This window comes from Candida parapsilosis, contig 005806, assembly GCF_000182765.1.
Source record: "Candida parapsilosis strain CDC317 annotated contig 005806".
Lineage (NCBI taxonomy): Eukaryota > Fungi > Ascomycota > Pichiomycetes > Serinales > Debaryomycetaceae > Lodderomyces > Lodderomyces parapsilosis.
This window is the reverse complement of record NW_023503279.1, coordinates 545,739-567,015: the sequence shown is the minus strand read 5'-3', so window position 1 is coordinate 567,015 and position 21,277 is coordinate 545,739. Positions and strand designations below refer to the sequence as shown.

Genomic DNA, 21,277 nt, shown 5'->3' with positions numbered 1-21,277 from the left:
TCGTTGGGATGATGAAGATTTTGAGGCGTGTACGGGTGATCAAATTATGTCTCAGTTTTTTAATCTTTGTTTAGATTATTTACATATAGACCAAAGCCATTTGTAGATACAAAAAAAAAAACAACATAAAAAAAAAGGTGGAGTTGATTAAAACCCCATAAGTCAAAATAAGATCGTATTACAGTCCATTGTCCGATTGACGGGGTTGATATAGTGCAAAAATTTAATGCAAGGGTTACTTCAACCATTCGCTTTTCTATCAAAACTTGTGGATAAATTGATCAGGATTCAAGACTGGTGAGATTTAGCATCTATAGACAAAATTGGCAGATACAAAAAATGAGCTACGATGATTCAAAGAGAGGAAACTATTCAAAAAAGAGGGTTTTGCCGATAGACCCTTTGGAAGTGACAGAATCTTTGGGGTTTCAAACTTATAGAAAAGGTGCTCGTAAGCCATGGACCAAAGAGGAGGATGCCGAGCTATCCAATTTGGTATCGAAAGAGTTGGAGTATGGTCGCGACTTGGAATCATTAGATTGGGATAGAATTGCAGAAACAATATCGCCAGATGGTTTGAGAAAGAGTAAAGACTGCAGGAAAAGATGGAGTAACTCTTTGGACCCCGCTCTTCGTAAGGGGAAATGGACTCCCGAAGAGGACGACTTGTTGGTAAAGGCATTTGAAAAATTTGGATCTGCATGGTTAAAGGTTGCGCAGGAGATCAAGGGTAGGACGGATGATCAATGTGCCAAGAGATACGTAGAAATTTTAGATCCAAAGACAAAAGACCGGTTGAAACCATGGACAGAGGAAGAGGATCTTTTATTGATAAAACAAGTTAAACGTTATGGGACCAAGTGGAGAACCATATGCAATGCCTTCGAAAGTAGGCCATCCTTGACATGTAGAAATCGATGGAGAAAATTGGTCACGGAGGTGGTGCGAGGGAAAGCGAGCTCCAAAATAAAGGAAGAGGTGGAAAGCGTCACCAATGGGAACTCTTCAAGTGTGTTAGAAACATTGAATCGACAACAAGAGGAACTCGTGAACAATAGCATGGATTTTGATGCGAGAGGGAGCATAAAGAGACGGAAAACCAGTGTGGGAGTCACGCATACGACTAATTCACAGTTTTCTACAAATCAAAATAAGCTCAGTACCAAGTCGGAAATAGAATGGCTTTACTCAATTGAGCAAAGTTCACAAGACCATCTCCATCTCAACGCACAAAGCAAAAAGCCTCATGTTGGAGAAATAAGTGATCGTGAAACGGTTAGGCTTCTCGTCGAGTATGCCAAGGCTCATGGTGTCGGAATTTCATTGCACCAGCACATTCATCATCATTATTCTCAGGGATCTCAAAACCAGCACAATGAGCTCACTTCTCCTGGGAGCTCAACGAGTGGGACTCAACTCCTTGAGCCAGAAGAGCAAATATCCCGCTTTCAACATTTCAATTACCTACCTCCAATGACACAAATACCCAAACTAAACTCATCCACTGATCAAAAGAGCAGCAATGACACAACACAGCATTATCATCATCATCACCACCATCATCACCATACAGAGAGTGCCAAAGAGAAGCGATCAATCCAAAGAAACAATTCGCATCGAGAGGGTTTTACCGGTGATAATGACTTAGTGAAGGAGTCGAATCTTCAGAGGTTGTTGAATGCTGATGAATTCAGCGGGGGCCACATGGGATCAAACCCAGCCCTAAATTCAAACCCAAACCCAAACCCAAACCCAAACCCAAACCCTTTGACACCTTTAACGCAGGCAGTGGAGATTGTCAGGGCAGCAGACGTGGCAAGTTATGCTAATGGTGGAGGCTTTTCTGGCAATGATTTCAGCGCCAATCATAAGGGTAGTGTTTATGATCCTCGAGGAAGGAATGCTCAGGAAAGTCCTGAATTATGGGAGCTGACAAAAACATCAACCCATCATAAAAGGAAGTCGCATCGAAATTCTTATATTGGTAATGATGCACGTCGGTCGTCCCAAACTAGTGCACAAACTCAACCGCAAGACAATGTCCATGACCTTACAAGAACACATACTACAAATCACGATCCATTACAATACGCTCGCAATGCATCACATGGAGAAAATGCAAACTCCCAATTCCAATCGAGGTTTTCTGAAAACAATGAAGAGGATGGGGAAGAGGAAGTGTTAGCGAGGGAATTGGAAGAGACTGGTATTGATGAGGATGTTTTGAATTCATATGGGTTATTCTATAATGTCTATACAAAAGAAGGATCGACATTTCCAGATGCACAGCCGAACCAACAGCCGCAACTGCAAAACACATATGGACAAAATGGAAATGCGTACGACCAATGGGGTAGTGATTTTATCATACCTTTTAATCCATCTTAAGAAAATATTCAAAGAAAAACGTTGATATTGTTACGATTCAATCACATACACGTCAACTCCAGACGATATATCTATGACAAGAAACGGTAATTGTGACAATAGTTGTTTAACCTTCGCAATTTACTTTCTCTTAATTATCCTCTTTAGCCACATGAGATGTCAATAAAGTACATTCCTGCATATAAAATAGCCGAATTTTATGTTCTATTTTTCTTTTTTTGCGTTGTGGTTTGTTCTTCTTTTTGGTGTTTACTTACCAGCTCTAGTTTTATTACCATAAAACCTATTGGATTCCAACCTATACTACTAGGCTGTAACAGGAACAATCAAAATCTGTGAGCCACTGAGTTCAAGCTCGTCTTGTAATAACCTGAAGTATCCTTTTGGACATTGGAACATTTATGTTAAGTCATAGTGTTATACGTACACGGACCCATCATGTCGAATGATACACATAACGAACTGAAAAGTGGAGTCCGTCTGGAAACTCTAGGATTGGACAATTCGAGGACTACAAATACATCTAACGAACACGAAGTGATAGGTTTGAAAAATAGTAAACTTCAAGATAGTAAACCAGGAAACTCGCCGTCAAAGAATAAGAAAAACTTGGAGATAGCAACAAGTGACCATAGCAAACTAGACGAACATTCTGGTAGTATGGAATCACCGAATAGAGCTAAAAAACCATTGGAAGATAAAAGGGTATTGAGTACAAACACAGCTGAAAAACAAGCTCGAATTTCACTGGTTAACTCTTCAAATGGTGGTCCCCAAATTGGAGCAAGCCAACACGTCCCTTCAAGCGGCAGCACAACACCATCGAGGGCAACACACTCTATACAGCCCAATGCCCAGCTAAATAGAGCCACGATCAACAATATCAACAAGTCATTGAAAGCGAAGCAAAAAGTTATACATTCAAAAGAGCCACATCCAAAGAACTCAACACTTATCTCTAATATGATTAATAAGTCACCACAGTCATCAGTTTTTCCCAACTTGTCAGCAGGACCCAGTAAAATCGATTTGGAGTTGTCGACACCTTCACAGTCAAACGCCAGCTTGACAAAGATTAATGGTGTTATCGCCCCTGCACCAACACCAAAGACGGGAAATCGAGTCGGCAATGATGAAAATGCAAAACACGATTTGACGCGACTACCACAGATGTCGTTAACATCACTTCCACAGTCACAAACGGAGGGCCAAACAAGGCAACAATCACAACTGGGGCTACCGTCAGCAAATTTCACACTCCATCCCAATATATCCAGTCTAAATACATCTTCCATGGCAAATTTGAATGATGCCGATACTTCAAACAAACAAGTAAAGCAAAAAAAGGTTGCCAAGCAAAGCTCGACAAAAACCGACTTTTTCGCTGCCAAACTTGCTAGTGCAGTGGACGATGTAGAAAGCAGTGATAGTGATGAAACTTTTGTTTATGAAAACAATGATGACACCTTTGATACGACAAATAACGCAAATCAGATGAATCCAGCTGACGGCGTGAGTATAAGTGGTAGTGTAAGTGGTACCCACACAAATCATCCAGGCGGTAAGAGACCCGCTTCTGTTTTGGAAGCTGAACAGCTCAACGACGTCAAACCGCATAGACTCATGTCAAGTAAAGCTCCATCTATTGCAAACTCGATGAATAGTCAGGTGCATATGGATACTCATGTATTGAGACGACCTGCACAAGTGCGCGCACTATCCGGGACTTCTATCATCGAAAGTGGTGAACGGAATTCTTTACTCAGTGGAATGCCAGACCGAGTATCGGTTCAGGACCTCAGTTTTCAACAAGGTGACAAAAATAGGAGAAACGTGAGTGTTGCAGAATCCATTGATGATGGGTCAAATGATGACGCATTTTCGATACAGGAGAGTGAAGAAGAAATGGGGAGGGGTACGTCCACGGAAGATGAGAGACTGGACAGAGCTAACGCTTTACAAGGAAGTACAGCACCTCAGCAATACCTTCAAGTTTCACAAGCCACAGCAGATTCGTCGGTTGGACAATCCGTATCTAGCAGGAACATTTCGAAACGAGAGCACAAGTCTTCGACAACATCATCAAAATTGAGATCCACCACGTCGAAACTATTTGATAAGAAAGGATCACAGCCTAGGAGGTATAGTACAATCCCCGATGACATTGATATCGAGGACTTTGATGACGAACTAATATATTATGACAACAGTGTCAAATTTCCCCACCCAGATGAATCTTCGTCTTTACTCAACTCAAGTCAGAGGATACCACATTACAGGTCGTTGAATTTGAATTTTCCAAGAACAAGAGGACAAAGTAAAAGATTTTTATCTACTGGTCAGCCATTAAGTCCTAAAGATCATGACTCAAACACGAATGGTCATCATGTTTACCCTTTTCCGTACCACGAGCAGCAACAGCAACAATTACAACAACAACAGCAGCAGCAGCAAAATTATTACTACGACGTTGACGACTTTGACCAAAAACCCGGATACAGTCCCAATTTTGATCTACCTGAACTAACGATGCACAAGAAAGCATCAAGAAATTTCAGTCCCATTAGTCATCCATATGCAAATGGAGTTCATAATTCATTGTTTATGGGTCATGCACCCATTAAAAAGAAATCGAGCTGTGTTCGGTCTTTCTTTTACACACTCATTTGCATACTTGTCGTTTTAACGGTGGGATTCATTTTAGGATTTGTCATGGCAACCACGAAGGACTTGACAGGAGTCAGCATTAACTCTATAGAGAACCCCATTGTCAGCAAGGATGAACTAGTTTTTAATGTGGTGGTGGAAGCGTTTAACCCTGGATGGTTTTCAGTTGATATCAATGAAGTTGAGTTGGATTTGTTTGCTCGAAGTGGATACCTCCCTGACGACGATAGAGTTGATATGGAAGAGAGTGACGCTAAAGTTGAAACGGTAAAGTTGGGAACCATACGCAGACTAGAGTCGACGATGAACTTTCGTGGCGGCTTTTTCTCTAGGGAGTCCACAATTCAAAAGGCAGAGATTAAGCTTCTCAATCCAGGAAAGGATGTGACAGAGCAAAGAGTTCAGAGCCACAATGGAACAGATCTGGATAATACCGAAAAGTGGGAAATAATCAGCGAGAACCCTTTTGACTTGATTATATCCGGTGTGTTGAAGTACGATCTTCCGTTGGTGTCGAGCACGAAATCAGTCGTTGTTAGAAAGATTGGCTATATAGACCCCACGTTATTCATTTGAGAGTAATTTTGAGCTTTTTTTGTTTTGGCACTTGTGTTTAGCAAAGTCCTCAAATTTCATATATAACCCTATCTCACTAACTCTGTATCATGTAGCCATTCTTGATTCCGCGATCGTCGTAGCGTCAACCTTATATTGTGACTGCGTGGTTCGAAAGATGTTGCGTGTGCATTCTCATTGCTAAGAAAAGGATCTGCGATCATCAACTTGGAATCAGGTGGATGCACTTCAAACATCAACAAAAACTTGACCATGAATATGTACATTTCCTTGACGGCAAAACTATACCCGGAACACATTCGTGACCCGGCACCAAACGAAAAATGTTGATAAGCTTTCGCAGTAAAGCTTATTTGGCCATTGGCATCTATCCATCTTTCAGGGTTGAATTCGAAAGGGCATTTAAAGTGCTTTGGATCATGATTAGCAGCATATGCATTCATGAACAATTGAGAGCCTGCTGGAATTTCCACTCCATTGTATATGATTGTTTTCGTCGTCGTTCGCGGAAGACTCAAAGGAAGTACAGTAAACTGTCTTAACGTTTCCAAAATCAATGCATGAACGTAAACATTCTTCAAGGTTGATTCATTCAGCTGTTCCCAAGCTTTTTGCACATCTCCACCACAATTAGCGAGAATCTCGTTAATTGCCTTTGACTGATATGCTTTTCCAATGCTAGGTTGTGAAAGTATCCCAAGTAAGTAATTCAAATTGAGCGGAGTATTGTCTAAACCAGCGCTTATAAAAGTCAAGCAAATGCTGTAGACTTCTGCATCCGTCAATTGTTTGTTGCCAGTTTCTGCTATCAATTGCCCAATAAAACTGCCTATACTGTCACAATCACCTAGATTCATTTTGTCTTCAAACCTTGCGAAAAGTTCACTCATATATCTCTCTCTTTTATTCTTGCATTGCACCGCCAAGGAAGCATTTGTCAAATTTGGGAGGTATTTCAACAATGGCACCGAATCTTGGACATTCGCAATGGGCGACCTCATTCTTATGATCTCACTTTCGTTCGATATTATTTCATTGCACAATGCATTATCTACCCCAAAACAGTCTAAATGCAAGCCATACATCAAGAACACGCTACATCGCAAGACAAAATATTTCAAATAATGACACACATCTACATCAACATTGATAGCAACGTTTTCAAGTCTGAACAAGGTCAACTCTATTTCCCGACAGATGGATAGTGAATAAGACGAGATTGACTTGGAGTTGAGAAACTGCGCAATAGCTCTCTTCTTTCTTTTGTATGTTGTACTTTGTGGCGTTGAGCCCACAGTGAAACTTTGATACGAGCTAATTAAGCCATGAAAAGTGTAACTCAAGGGCCTCGAATTATTTTGGCATGAGTGGTTCATCCAAAGCTCCACCACGTCATCATAATCGTTCACCACGATGACTCTTTTATTTCCTAATCTAATTTGAAACACCGATTTATCGTAGCGGGTAGCCCACACCAAAAAGACCTGTGATGGATTGTTTCTCAATAGACGCAAATGACCGATGATTGGTAATTCTCCCGGGATCGGGTAGATACCTTTAATTTTCAGTGGTTTATAAATGTAATCATAGACAATGGCAATCATCAAAAGCGCCACCGACACGAAACAAGTCCACCTTGTAAGCGGACTCCTTGCAATGCTATGAATATAGAGGAGGATACCATCCACAGTAGTCCATGGCATCAGAAGACCTCTTTAAGTCAAGATAGCAATACGTTGATTCGAAATAGCGAAACAATTATGTTATGTTTAAGTAAAATTTGAAGTGAAATGGAAATACAGAAAAATGATGGAAAACAAACTGGATTCTAGCTGGTGTTGTTATCTAGGACGACAACGTCAACGGGTAATTTTTGATATGTATTGAATGATGCACAAAAATAAAAAGATACAATGTAGTAGATAAGGTAACGTGTTTCTACCGCCAATCAAACCATTTCCTCCTTCTCTCCACCAAGTTTCTGATCTTTGTAAAACTCTCTTTGTGCATTTTGCCTCGCCGATTCAGTTTCTTCGGCTATAAGTTCATCAAGGTCATAATCATAGCTATTAGGATCAGTATTGAAATCCAACTTTTCAGCTTTTCTTCTTCTCAAACCAGTGCCCTCATCTCCAGCAAAGTTTTTTAACTTGATCCTGATTGGGATATCATCCGAGTGCAATTGAAGCTTCTCTTTTAATACACGAGCTTCCGTTTTCAAAAACCCTTCATCATCCACGTCATTCGAAGACTGCGCGAGTTCATCTGGTGGCACGTATCCATACTGGTAATCATCCTGATTCTCAACTTGCTTCTTGTTGTTTGGCCTGTGATCCTGTTTATGATGATGACGATGAGGGGTTTCAACACTGACCTTGGTTAACCCCGATAACGTGGGTAGTAGTAAGATAACGACGACGAGAATTATTGCAATACTGATTATGAGGAAAAACATGTTTAGAGTACCAGTGGATGGTGATGATATCACAAGATAATTTAGGGTTGTAAACTAGTTGCTAGGGGTATTTCAATTGGAACAGAATGAAAAAAAAAAAAAAAAAAAAAAAAAAAGAAAACGAAGAAAAACTAGTTCTTGCACAAGTTATCTCTCATTGGTTTGAGGATCGATTGTGCTGCAACCCAATAATTGCGTCAAATATACATACTCACACATTGAATCCATGCTTAGACGACTCGGTAAACAACAACAACATATCCTTCGCCTGGCTTTGAATAGCAAACTTGTGACAACCACAAGGTTGCCGATTTTGAGACTTCCACGTATTCTGGGAACCACAGTTACTAGATTTTATTCAATAAGCACACAAGGCGAAAATCTTGATGGCAAAATTGATCAGATTTCAGACGGAGAGTACAACAAGATTTCTAACGAGTATCTTGAAAATTTGACTGATGAATTGGAAACTTTGAGTGAAGACTATGAACAAGTAGATGCTGAGCTTAGTCATGGAGTTTTGACTTTGACCTTACCTCCAAACGGAACATACGTTATCAACAAACAACCTCCAAACAAACAAATATGGCTCAGCTCACCAATTAGTGGACCTAAACGGTACGATTTAATACAGGGCCAATGGAGAACTTTGAGAGATGGAAGCTTGCTTACAGAATTGTTGCAACAAGAAATAGCGGAAGCTCTTAAAATAGGCTTTGAGTTTGAATCAGTTAGCTCGTAAGAGGAGGAGGAGGGAGCCTACTTGGCATTTCGAGATTAAATACAGAAAATGGTGCTAATCATTAACTCATTAGACATGTGTATACAGAGCAACTATTTATCACTGCATCGAATTTGACATACCATAATATGGTATTGTAGAAAGGGCATCATTTGCCACAACCGTATTCGTTATTGGAAACAACAATGGTTTATTAACTTCTTTGCTTCAGATGACTTTAAAACTATTGAAGTGTCATTGTCGCAAGTTTCTTTTGCTTTTGCGTCATTGACGATAAGACAAAGAAAGGAGAGATTTCCAGTCATCGCCTTTGCCTACAAAAAATCAGATCCAATTTTTCTGGCTCAAACTTTGACCGTGTTTGACACGTTAATTATTACAAATATAGATTACTATAGGGAGATGCCGAGACTAAAATCGGTCCGTGGACCCAAACGATTGAGCAAAAATGTTATCATTGCACAGGAATACCATAGACAGGATGTGAACAAGTTGTTGATCACCATAAAGTTGCCCCCGGAGAAGCTAAAGCATGCCAACGAGAAGCAAGACACAAGTGCTCCAAATAGCATTCTCCAATCAGTGTCTATACCCGGGCTTGACTCAAACACCACAGACTATCAACAGAATGAAGATGCTACAGACTTGCTGAATATATTTGACTTCGATGCAGGGGAGTTTGAAGAGCTCGAAACGGCATTGAACTTAGCTTTGAACCAACCTCACACTGACCTACTAAGGAGCAGCGGAAATAGAGGTATGGATATAGTTGAAGCCTTGAAAGCTAGCCCGAAGAGAAAAGCTCTGACAGGAGAAGGGAGTGAAAAACCTAAGGTGCAACCTGAAAAAGCTCCTCCGCAACCTGCAACCCCAGTGAAACGTCGAAAGCCCAACAAGACTTCTTCTCGCCTGCCTAGAAAATCAGCTGACAACTATAGGCCCATACCTGCAAATATAGTGCCTATTTTGGAGTCAGAGTTACGAGGACTCGAAGATGAAGATGATGACGATGATACACCACAAATTGAGGTGGTGGGGTTTTCTTTGAAAGATCCTCTAGGTGGTAGTAAAATAAAATTACCTGTCAAATCGAGGTTTTGCTCACATTTTGAATGCTTCGACTATGAGAATTTTTGCCTTTTCCATAAAATACCGACGTCTATCAAGGACATGACGCGGAAAAGACTAATACAGAACAATTTCAACGAGTTAGCAAGAAGAAAGAATAGCACACAGTCATCATCACAAGAGTCACAGAGTCAAACAGCTCACCAAACCACCTATCAACAAATAATGCCGTGTCTGACGAACTTTGGTGTCAACTATAACTCACCCATGGTTATACAACAACTTAAACTTTCTCCATATGTCAAGATTGTTGATAATCCATTACCAGGAGATAGTTACACTTCGAAATTCGTCACACCGGGGTATCAAAGCTGTCCATTTTACTCTTGCCCCGTGTGTGACACCAAGTTTCCGTTGAATGCTTTGCTAATTAGTGACGCGTTCAATTATTTTGTCAAGATTACTTCTCTGCTGGCGGAGAGAATAGAGTTGATCGGACTGCAAAAGTATCGAGCTATAGGAGAAACAGACCCGATACTGAAAGCAGCTAACACAAACGATGAAAACGTCTTTGTGCTCAGTTCAGATGACGAGGAAGAGGAGAAGATAAGACAGGAATCGGCAACAAAACAGAAAATGAAACTCGGCAATTTTATCAATCGTTCTGCTCCTCCACCACCGCCCCCTGACTGGTTTGCACCGCCATATAATAGAACGAATCATGACACAGATCTGAACGACCAAGGAAACAGTCGTGAAGATCCAATAGTTTTGGATTGAGCGGTGCTTGGGTGTTTCATCCGCAATCTTTAAGAGCGGAGTAGTTGTGAATGCTTCTTGTCCTATGTAGTCTATGGATAGAATATGGAGCAGGGTGGTTGTTTCTCGATGGGGGTGTTCCATAAGGACAAATCAAGCGTGCTTTTGGTTGTAAGAAGCGTTCATCTCTACATGAGGAACTTAGGTCCGATTGCTAGGGTGATACGATATGGGTAACTTTACCCCCATGCTCACATAATGCAAGAATCTTGTAACTAACGACAGAGACGGTTGTTTATAGGAAAGTTAATGATATATAGAAAGAAAATGAATTGACATAACTGTTCTTTTATTGGCATTGAATTCGCAATCGCAAGCGAAAAATGTCAAACAAAACGAAGACACTCTTCTTCTGATAATTTACTATAAACATGTCCAACATAGAGGATATAAACAAGAAGATTCAGGAGCTCGAAGGACTCATAGAAAAGCAATCGAAGGTGATTGCCACCACCGGTCAGAAACTATTGGAAATACAAGTCAAAGATGTCAAATCTCGCATGACAGAACTCGACTCAGGGTCCAACAAACCACATTCGTTTGATGCTGCTGATTACGTTGGGAATGATGACATCGTACAACTTGTAACCGAGTTACAGTCACAATTGGATAATTTAGAGGATAGAGCTACTCGTCGAACTTACAATTCTACATTGACCAAAGACGAACAAAAATTAGCTCCTTTAAGCAACAAAGACGGCGACGAACCGCAATTTACACTTCCATCGACATTGAAAGAGTTTAAAGATATGACTAAAGACAAAGTGCTCGAGCTCGGTATATTCTATGAGATCATTTTGCCCAATGAAGAAGAGATAAATGAAGTTTTGGAAAGGGATACCGGTAACAGTAAAAATGACATAATTAATCTCGCCAAAAATAAGGATATTTCGAAATTAGAAGACCAATTTAGTGACGAACAAGTGGACGAGGTATACGATGAATTGGCCAGGTATTTTGGAATCAGACATAGAAAAGTCAGTGACGGCTGGTAAAGGACGCTACCCGGCTAGCTTCGTGTGCTCTCATCGTGGTTTATATAGACTGAGCGTTTGTATCTATCATAAAACGAACAGAATTATTTGCTCGATTGCATTAGTTACGTCAACCGTACTTCCTTGAATTCAGCGTAAGTGTAATTTCTTTCATGTATGTATGCAGGATTCGGATGTGGTGAAAAAAAAAAGACAACACATGAAAGAGAGGACCTTAATTAAGATACGCTTCTGGACCATCACCCATCTTACTGTCCACGATGTCGGAAGAAACACCTACTCCAGAACCCGAGTTGGTGAAGATATCTATCTTCACTCCGTTGATATATGTTGGAGTAGTATTGTCCATATTTGTGGTCTTTTCAATATTTTACAGGAGACGTAGACTTGCCAAATTTCAACAAATTGAACCTATCTTCAAAGACAACTATAATGCCATTTTGTACCAACAACTAAAGTCTCAATACACGGATCCTGATTTACCTAAAGATCAGAAACCACATGAGAAAGTGATGAAAGCTGCTTTGCTACGTAGAGGAGTTGAAGCTATCAGAAGAAGCATGAAGTTGAAAGAAAATGAACCAGTATTCAATAAATTGTATCAAAATGGTCTGATTGGAGATGATATGTTTAAGCAATTGGAATTTGAAATCAAGTTTCAGGAATTGGAGTTGCGGGAGATTGTCGCAGAAACTGAGCAATATAAAAAAGGCTGGTCGCAAACGTTCTTCCCCTTGGCTCAGGAAATATGCTTTAATGAGGCATTAAGACGAAGATTGAATGCAGTGGATGATAGAGCTGAAAAATTGTCTGAACTCTGGGATTTGTAGGTGCATGATGATGGATTTATGCGGGAAATACCAAATACAGTTGGGGTACACCACTGCGAGTATCCACTTGTTGGTTTCTAGGAATTCGTACTAGCTTTGTAGATACTTAGAACTAACCATTGTCTCACTTGAAATAAAGTTGGCCAATTAGCAGCTCATTGTAGTCGTTTATTCACTTCTACAAACTTCTATAGAATTCGCAACGCAGAAAAAGGCACTGACAATTGAAAGTTCATCGAAAAAGCGTAGTTCAAGGTACAACATAACATTACGAGGTACTTTTACAAACTTGCTGCTATAGAGAGAGCATGCTTCGGACTACTATGTTACACCGTCTTTACATTAGTGGATATAAACAGTTCACACGTTGCAGGCCTGCACCTTTCACAAGACGTTCCAATGCAATTCAAGTTAGACCTTATGCTTCCTATCGCCGTTTCAACAACTCACAATCATCAACAAATATCTACCAATACTACTTGCTGTTGCTTACGAGCAGAAAAGCAATGTACATAGGAGGCGGTCTTTTGGGGTTTTACCTTTTCAATCTTCACGAAGCACCTTTCACTCATAGACTTCGATTTATATGGATTCCATTTTGGATTGAGACCAAAATTGGTGATTATAGCTATAGACAAATAATGTCCCAATACGGCTCAATGATTTTACCCCATCTGAACCCACTTTATGGAAGAATTACTACCATTATGAATAAATTACTAGCAACAGCAATTGCTAATGATGAGGATCAGACCCAGAAAAGGCATTTACAACAATTGCATTGGGAAATTAACATCATTCAGAATGATAAATTACCGCCGAATGCATTCATATTACCAAATGGTAAGATCTTCATATTCAGTTCTATCTTGCCAATTTGCGAGAACGACGACGGTTTGGCAACTGTTTTATCTCACGAGCTATCACATCAATTAGCTCAACATTCAAGTGAGCAGTTGAGTTCGCAACCTATCTATATGTTCTTATCGGCGGTATTATACTCATTGACGGGAGTTTCATGGTTCAATGACTTGCTCATCAACGGTCTTTTCACAATGCCCGCTAGCAGAGAAATGGAAACAGAGGCTGATCACATTGGATGTGAATTATTGGCTAAAAGCTGTTTTAATCCTGATCAGTCCATAAAGTTTTGGGAAAGAATGGGGCAGGAAGAACAGAGATTGACTCGACAAATGGGTGGTGGAGGTGCTGCCAATTCAGTTTTGGGCCAATGGTTCTCTACACATCCCGCTACCACAAAGAGAATTCATGACATTCAAGAGTGGTTGCCCAAGTTGAGGGAAATGAGGGAAAGCAGTGGATGCTACGAATATGGAAGGTTCCATGACTTCAGCGCTAATTACTTCAAGAAATATTGAGACATATTCACATGGTTGTTATAGATGTGTATATACAAGAATTAGACCTTGTTAAACTTTTTGTACAACTCACTCTCCATATATTTAACCGACGAGATTCCACGTATCCAGGTGGACTTTGACTTCCATCCCAACGGTGAGATTTCTAATGACATTACCCAGTCATATTCATTAAGCTTTAGCAAGTATACAGAAACAACTCCTAATCTTTTTCGTGTTTTGAGACTCTTTTCGTCGTAGTATGGAGTCAGGAGTTTGATGAAACGATTGTATTGATCTCCTTCTTTGGCAAAACTTTTAGGCAACTTTATCTGACTCGTCACCCAGCTCTCAACTTCGTTTTCAAATATATTGATATTGAATTGTGAGTCGTCAATGAAAGTCGACAATATTTCATCTCTATGAATGGCGCTTGCATTGCTCGTTACATATTCGATTATTCTCTTCCCTATCAAGTCCACCACCTGCTTCTTCAACGAGTCATATTCATTATCGATATTCTCCTGAATATTGTAAATTTGTGTTTCATCAAATGGCAAAATCTTGACGATTTCTGAAGGGGAGTATTCTCCTGTCTGTGTGTTACCACAATCAATTATTTGACTAGAATTCTGTGTATACAAGTCACGTTTGATTTTTCTGTTTAAGTAATACCCAGCAATCAGTATAGGAGGCACCAAGGTAATCCAAATTTGTGGATGTAGATTAACAAATGCCAAAACCCCTGCACCCAATACACTTAGATGTTTCAATTGATATGGTATCAAATTGTTCCAAATTAAAAATGGGTAAGTCTTGTTTGCTACGTATGAGTTCCGTGGTATCCCGGTATAAGATTGGAATAGTGTACGTTTCGAGGCTTTAAAGCATATCGGTCTTTTAAGCATTTCAATGTCGGCAGCTCAGTACGCGATGTAAGTAATATTTTTAGACAATAAGGATAAAATGAGATTTTGCGCTCCCAATGCCACTAACCGAATGAAAATGTATAGATTACTATTACCAAAGAGAAACCCTCGCTACAAACGGCAATGAGATGCTTCCTTGTAGTACTCTGGAAACGGAACTTGATCTACTAGATACAACGTGCATCGATATGAATAAATTTCTTTGCACTTTAATCATTGATATCAAATGCTGATAACATCGAAGCTTGGTCCTTCGTATCGAGTAGTTTGGAAGAAGTTGTTCGTTCTGGGAGTCGCGAGTCTAAACATGACCTCTTTAAGTAGACCAAAGTAATAGATGCAACTTCGAACCAATCTCTGAGACAAACCAGCAATCAATAAAAGCCCCCTCTTTCTTACCAACACCACCTTCAATACTTGATATGTACGAGCGTGTACTAGGGCACAATTTTTGTTTACTTGGGTGCAAAAAATCAAACGTTGATCCTCGACACCAAACATACAATTTTACATACTCGTCTGATAGTCATATAGGGTTGGTATAATAGAGTGGTATAGCAGAAAGTATATGCATCAATCCACCACTGAGCTCAACAAGTTACATCTCGTCCACCTCTCCTCATAAGCGTGTGCGCTTCAACCTACAACTTTCCCTTCTTATATTCCTAATTATCTCTCCTCATACATTTCATTATACTGTTGCAAAAACTTTGATATGTTAAAATTTGACACACCATAGAGAAATCCAACTTCGAATTACAAGATCCATAAACTACATCTCACTTGTTCGTCTTCACTAACATTCTTCCCCCCCCCTCAGAAATTGACAATAAGACGAATAGTAGTCTCAATGAACGCCAAGTTGTTCCTAACAATCAAGAAATCACATCCTGGGCTCATGAAAATTTGGCGTACCAAAATGACAAAAGTTAACCTCAATCAAGTAAAAGCTCTCTGGAACACACTGAAACCGAAAATGAACCCAGTATAATCATTCTCCCTGAACCTGTAAAGCTTGTTCCTGATGGAATTAGAGTCATTCCTGTTCCAGAGGTGCAACCACTTCAATATTTGGGATCTGGTACATCTGCAAGTGTTGATGAGAAACAACTTCATGTGTGAGGAATATCGCGGCACTCGTGCGATACTCATTTGAAAACTCATCTTGATGGTTGGTTAAGTTTGCTGATGCAGTTTTGATGGTATTGGTTGTTGGTTTTTTATGTTTTCATGAATTGATATCTTTTGTTTTACATTACTTGGGAAGCTTTGTGTTGAGAATGGGCCAGGTTGTAGATGATGATCCCTTTGCCGAATCTTCTTGCTCTTTGTTGAACTGTATCAATCAAAAATGGTGCTGCAACGCTTCCGTTTTCAGGGCATTTGAATGTTGGTGCTCAACGGGCCAGACTTTCATATAGAATAAAGTGTTCATCTGCGTTCTATCTATACATATCTAAAAACTGGTACCTCGAAGCTAACAGTCGACAGGGTGAGTATCTAATTTGGGGACTTATACGAACTGGTGCGCGAATGTCTTACTGAATCTTTAAGAAGAATAGGTGTTTCGCCTCTAATTCTCAATAAAAAACTAGCAAAGGCCCCACTCTGGCATTTAGGTCCATAAGGTTTTCCATAACGATGATATATGTACGTTCTTGTTTTGCGATATCACTCACAAGGAATGTGCTCTCCGGTATCTTGGATAGCGTGAGCTTAATTGACTATGGAGCTAACCAATACCCACCGTCTCTAGAGGTCCAGTAATTAGTCAAGACAACATGTAAGTGATGAGATGTACGTGGATTTTGAAGAGCGTTGCTGGCTTTCCATTTCTCGACAACGTCGCGTTGCCGTTGAGCTCATCCCTGCTTCAGTCAGAGAGAGTGCACTCTAAGTTCACATATCTCGCTATATTGCAGCGTATTCATTAACCAATCCAGCTGATGCATAAGATTCAAACGCCCAATCTAGATGGCAAACGTGGCAATTATCTTCTTAACAACAGTACTCTATTCACTATCATTGTCAAATGCTACTTTCAACCTTCCCACTGACTTCTTCTTGATATTTAGCCTGATTGGTGTTAATGTTCTACTGGTGGACTCTCTACCCCCTTCAGGAATGATTGTGCTTGGAGCAGATTCTTCTATAGGAGAGTCCTTTCGTTTCTTCATTTCCATTTCTTGTCCACGTTTGATCTGCTCTTGAATCAACTTATCATTCATCTCATTATCCACCCTTACATGTTTTTCTTCTTCTCTAGTCTTTAATTTCTCAACTTCTTGTGAGTCAATTAACCTAATCTCCAAATTGAAACCTTCACTATCCACTGACTCATCATCATCGTTATCATTAGTTTTGATCACTTTAACTAGCCCATTTTGGCCCAAGTGTTTAACAAATGAAGTCAAACTTTTCCAACGTGTCACATTCATGTGTATATGATCACGCTGTCGGATATATTCCTGATAGAATCTATTGGCATTAATTGATTTGGTACCATGGCTGACCCGTAAGAGGCTCAAAAAGTCAGTTTGAAATTGCTGGGAGTAGTTGGAAACTATACTATTAGATTTTCCACTAGATTGTAAATTAGATATTCGACCTAAGTGAGACTTTGATTGAAGATGGTTTTTGAACCCGTTGGCATCACGACATTGTTTGGAACATATTTGACAATAAAACTTTAACTTTTGTAACCCGCTTGCTTTCAATTTTTTGGCTTCATATTTAGAAGTACCGATTTCTGCTCGAGCCATAAGAGATGTGATGTGGGTGTCTGGGTGGTTGGGTTGATGCGATATATGTATAGAAAATTGCGTTTTGTAAAATCTCGCTTAAGAGAGAGGTTCATAAAATTAGGAGGGCAAGAACACAGAGGACAACAAATGCTTACATCAGCTGTAGCGAAAACAATGCTACACGTCGCGAACAAAGAAAACAGTGCTAACATATCTGCGTTCCTTTGTTCCAATATACATCAATTGGTAGAGAGTGGCAATGTATAATGACCCAGTGAATTTGCGGACCTCTACACGAGATATGGTTTTAGTATGTTGAACTGTCTAATCATTATATTCTATCTAAAATGAAGTATTCCACTGATTTTTCTCTGCTAATCGCTCAACTATTCAAGCGTCAACACGTTCATAACACAATACATACACATCTGTCGATATCATTTGTGTCACATCTTGACCGCGTCCATCAACACCAAACCTCAAGGTACCGTTGCTGAGATTTGGTCGGACATTTTCGTCATCAAAGTTACACCAACAAGGGTGTTTTAAATTTTCCAAGTCATGTTTCAGCTCGTTTACTGTCGATTTGTTAATTAACGCAGTATAATGACCGCTTTTCAAATTACCATAGTGGTTAATGACCCCAGAAATCTTGTACACAATTTTGTGTCCTTCATTGTTGAAGTGAAGCTCAATCGGATACCGAATGGGAGTGTTTAGTTTATCAGTCAAGTTGTACATCGAAAACCTTGACAAATGGATGAATAATACTGGAGGCAATTTAACAAAACTGAGTGATTTGGTAGATATTGTGTCTGCTGATGAAGATTTACTGCCATCGGATGTTGATGATGATTTTTTTGATTTACCTAACTTGAATAGTCCCTTTTTCTGCACAAATACTGGATGATTCTCTACCGTTGGTACTTCTCCATGGCATTTGGGGCATCTCCATGCATTTTCCCCGGAAAGTGTTTCATCTTGAATGTAGTAACTGAGGCATGACGTTAAATCAACAACTTCATTGGCTCTCTTTGTATTTGGTATAGGCAATGAGAGTATCGAAAATGTTGAATAGGTAATTGATTCATAACCGCACTTGTTACAACGAAGTTTGTTTTGCAAATGCCCCTGAAACAAGTCCAGTATTGGGCTTGACCCTTCTTGTTCGTGTAAAGACTTCCACCACTTGAAATAAGACGGCTGACTCTCAATAGACACATTGATATTCCATTTTGCACACAAAATCGCAGGATCAAAATTATCCGTAGTTTTGTCACAAAGCTCAGCATGTAGTCTTTCTAAAAGAAACAAAAGAAACTCCTGCGAATCCTGTTGTTCATGGGGGATGTTAAAGTTCGGTTTCAACAACGAGGTAACGCGAATGAACTTCGTGGGTGAGACTGAAACACCCCCATTTTGTTGAAAGGTGCGCAACAATCCTGCAATTGCCTCACTCAATAAAACCGAATCCTTCTTGTGAGAGTTGGGATGTTGCATAACCTTTACAAAACTGGGATCCCTGACATATTTTTGATACCCACGATTGAATATGACTTTGAATGAATAGACACCAAAGAGCATTTGTATGGTGGAATTGATATAGCATGATGATCCAAAGTTTCTCAACCCGCAAATAGCGTAATCCTTTAATATGCTCATCTTTCTCAGTTTGATTTGTTCCTGTTGTTCTAATACATGAGCCGGTATCATTGGATGTCCATGTGAAGAAGGATGAGCGTATAGTTGTGGGTAATTGGACTGATGGTATTGTTGAGGGTATTGGTAAAAGTTGGTAGGATATTGATATTGCATAGTACTGCCATTACTATGGGATGGACCGAAATCTGGATACAATACAGGCTGATGCTGTGGTTCTGAAGGAGGAGGAAACGACGGCATTGGGGTGGTAGAATGCTGATAAAAAGATGCACTAGTTTGTGGATGCAAATGTTGACGACCGTTCGGCGCAGAGTGGGTTGTCTGGAAATACCTCTGATTTGTCAGTGATGGATCAAGAACATCACGTCTTGCGTTCAAGTTTTCAGATTGGGTTGTGGAAATGCGGGGTCTAGTTGATGCACGATCGTACCGCAACGGATCATTGAGCAGACCAGTGTTTTCAGAGACATTTGTTAGAATTACATCCTCGACACCTATTTTTGAAACAATGTCATCTTTCGGGTATGGGTTTTCATGATTTTCAGGACTGTGGCTGCGATTGTGGCTGTGGCTGTGGCTGTGGTGGTGGTTGTGATGATTATGAATCTTGTCAGACTCCTTGACCTTGCCATTTCTACCCAAATGACCATTCGTCGCACGAGAATCCTCTGCAATGTTTACTGAGGCAGAAGTCAGCTTCTGATTGGGCAAATTCGGCGGCACTGTAAGCGGAATAGGTGGAGGTGGCTTTTTCATTGCTTTAGCATTGACTGTCTTATCCAATGGTGGATTAATCAGACCGTTCTGTTTTGGCAAATGCACAGATGGATAGCGCACTTTGAATCCGTCAAGAGAACCCAAGGACGATTGACGAGAGCTTTGACCGACCCTCAGCACCGGTGGATAATCCGTTTTAACAAATGACAACTCATCATCAAATTCATTAGACTCATCACTTGAGCCATTGTTGGTGCTTTTGGTGCCATGAAACTGGTCCTCATATCGACTGCTAACACTGCTGCTTTCAGTTTCATCCACAAATGCCCTGTTTGGTTCCAGGGCATCATAAGATTCTTCTTCACCACCTCCAACCTGGTCTTTCTCTCGGAGGTAGTTTATATACTGAAACAACCACTCATATAATTCTTCGAGATCGAAACTCAACAAATTCTTCTTGGTAAGATACAGTTTGATGTACAGCCGTAACTCAGTAGACGTCACAGTATAATTTCCATTTTGGAAAACTTGGTCGGTATTGTAGAATGCAAAGATATTTAAATATATGATGAAATCTTGTTCATTCAGTTCAATGAATGCATCAAATCCATCGAAATGAAACATGACAAAACTGTTTATGAAGTAATTGAAAATCAAAAATCCCTTTGTATAACTTTTGATAGCTTGCAAGTGATCGGTCGATTCATTGGCACTCTCATATAGAGATTCGCAATAATCAATGAGATCAAAAAGTGATTTTGTTTGAAGATCAGTATCCAATTGTAGGCTCCTGAATTCGTAGTTGATGACTTTTGTATAATAGTATTCAACATCCTCTTGACTTAGCATGGAGTTGATGGATCCTGATTGTTGTATCGGTGTTGCGTTGAGTGGCTGGTTTGATGGCGGCGAGGAAGACGAGGTGGATATTCGCAGTTTGTAATCGCGTACATCAAGGTTACCATTGCTGATGCTGCCATTACTTTCGGGGCTAAAACTGCTGCTAGTTTCATATCCAACATCAACGTGGCTGTGTCGCTGGCGATGGTCCTTACTATCTGTGGAATTCATGACGGGCACTGAACCAAGCTGTGGATGTGATTTGAGAATTTCTGAAGTCTCCTTGTGGTGTTGGCTATGTATTGGAGGGTCATGAGGTGGTAGAGGCGGAGGCGGTGGTAATTTCTTAGATGACAAGTATGTTGCTGATAGTTTAGATGGTGATGATGATACAAATGTCATGATTTATGGTGAGTTTGGAAATCTATATCTTCTAGAATAATGGGATCGTTCAGCAGTGAGTCATTGAAAGCGTGGCTTGTCGATA

The 21,277-nt window shown here is 40.1% G+C and overlaps 12 protein-coding genes across 12 annotated transcripts; 7 read left to right on the top strand and 5 right to left on the bottom strand. All coding sequences in view use genetic code 12, as the record gives it.

Moving 5' to 3' along the window:
- Nucleotides 1–339: 339 nt before the first annotated feature.
- On the top strand, nucleotides 340–2,388 carry BAS1 (Myb-related transcription factor BAS1; the record flags this gene model as incomplete). The annotated part of the gene is made up of 1 exon (XM_036807604.1): nucleotides 340–2,388. One exon carries the CDS (start codon nucleotides 340–342, stop codon nucleotides 2,386–2,388), a length of 2,049 nt encoding a protein of 682 aa, XP_036664424.1.
- Nucleotides 2,389–2,826: 438 nt separating this feature from the next.
- On the top strand, nucleotides 2,827–5,631 carry VAC7 (Vac7p; the record flags this gene model as incomplete). The annotated part of the gene is made up of 1 exon (XM_036807603.1): nucleotides 2,827–5,631. The coding sequence occupies one exon, from the start codon at nucleotides 2,827–2,829 to the stop codon at nucleotides 5,629–5,631; it is 2,805 nt and encodes a 934-aa protein (XP_036664423.1).
- A 68-nt stretch (nucleotides 5,632–5,699) lies between these two features.
- CPAR2_302340 (uncharacterized protein) lies at nucleotides 5,700–7,334 on the bottom strand (the record flags this gene model as incomplete). Its single annotated transcript, XM_036807602.1, has 1 exon — nucleotides 5,700–7,334. One exon carries the CDS (start codon nucleotides 7,332–7,334, stop codon nucleotides 5,700–5,702), a length of 1,635 nt encoding a protein of 544 aa, XP_036664422.1.
- Nucleotides 7,335–7,579: 245 nt separating this feature from the next.
- Nucleotides 7,580–8,086, bottom strand: CPAR2_302330 (uncharacterized protein; the record flags this gene model as incomplete). Its single annotated transcript, XM_036807600.1, has 1 exon — nucleotides 7,580–8,086. The coding sequence occupies one exon, from the start codon at nucleotides 8,084–8,086 to the stop codon at nucleotides 7,580–7,582; it is 507 nt and encodes a 168-aa protein (XP_036664421.1).
- A 226-nt stretch (nucleotides 8,087–8,312) lies between these two features.
- On the top strand, nucleotides 8,313–8,828 carry YFH1 (ferroxidase; the record flags this gene model as incomplete). Its single annotated transcript, XM_036807599.1, has 1 exon — nucleotides 8,313–8,828. One exon carries the CDS (start codon nucleotides 8,313–8,315, stop codon nucleotides 8,826–8,828), a length of 516 nt encoding a protein of 171 aa, XP_036664420.1.
- Nucleotides 8,829–9,230: 402 nt separating this feature from the next.
- Nucleotides 9,231–10,676, top strand: FGR3 (Fgr3p; the record flags this gene model as incomplete). Its single annotated transcript, XM_036807598.1, has 1 exon — nucleotides 9,231–10,676. The coding sequence occupies one exon, from the start codon at nucleotides 9,231–9,233 to the stop codon at nucleotides 10,674–10,676; it is 1,446 nt and encodes a 481-aa protein (XP_036664419.1).
- Nucleotides 10,677–11,086: 410 nt separating this feature from the next.
- Nucleotides 11,087–11,710, top strand: MRP8 (Mrp8p; the record flags this gene model as incomplete). The annotated part of the gene is made up of 1 exon (XM_036807597.1): nucleotides 11,087–11,710. The coding sequence occupies one exon, from the start codon at nucleotides 11,087–11,089 to the stop codon at nucleotides 11,708–11,710; it is 624 nt and encodes a 207-aa protein (XP_036664418.1).
- Nucleotides 11,711–11,970: 260 nt separating this feature from the next.
- CPAR2_302290 (Sec63 complex subunit) lies at nucleotides 11,971–12,540 on the top strand (the record flags this gene model as incomplete). Its single annotated transcript, XM_036807596.1, has 1 exon — nucleotides 11,971–12,540. One exon carries the CDS (start codon nucleotides 11,971–11,973, stop codon nucleotides 12,538–12,540), a length of 570 nt encoding a protein of 189 aa, XP_036664417.1.
- A 323-nt stretch (nucleotides 12,541–12,863) lies between these two features.
- Nucleotides 12,864–13,919, top strand: CPAR2_302280 (metalloendopeptidase; the record flags this gene model as incomplete). Its single annotated transcript, XM_036807595.1, has 1 exon — nucleotides 12,864–13,919. One exon carries the CDS (start codon nucleotides 12,864–12,866, stop codon nucleotides 13,917–13,919), a length of 1,056 nt encoding a protein of 351 aa, XP_036664416.1.
- A 41-nt stretch (nucleotides 13,920–13,960) lies between these two features.
- Nucleotides 13,961–14,806, bottom strand: GOA1 (Goa1p; the record flags this gene model as incomplete). The annotated part of the gene is made up of 1 exon (XM_036807594.1): nucleotides 13,961–14,806. The coding sequence occupies one exon, from the start codon at nucleotides 14,804–14,806 to the stop codon at nucleotides 13,961–13,963; it is 846 nt and encodes a 281-aa protein (XP_036664415.1).
- Nucleotides 14,807–16,839: 2,033 nt separating this feature from the next.
- Nucleotides 16,840–17,589, bottom strand: CPAR2_302260 (uncharacterized protein; the record flags this gene model as incomplete). Its single annotated transcript, XM_036807593.1, has 1 exon — nucleotides 16,840–17,589. The coding sequence occupies one exon, from the start codon at nucleotides 17,587–17,589 to the stop codon at nucleotides 16,840–16,842; it is 750 nt and encodes a 249-aa protein (XP_036664414.1).
- Nucleotides 17,590–17,961: 372 nt separating this feature from the next.
- On the bottom strand, nucleotides 17,962–21,192 carry CPAR2_302250 (ubiquitin-specific protease; the record flags this gene model as incomplete). The annotated part of the gene is made up of 1 exon (XM_036807592.1): nucleotides 17,962–21,192. One exon carries the CDS (start codon nucleotides 21,190–21,192, stop codon nucleotides 17,962–17,964), a length of 3,231 nt encoding a protein of 1,076 aa, XP_036664413.1.
- Between the last annotated feature and the right edge of the window lie 85 nt (nucleotides 21,193–21,277).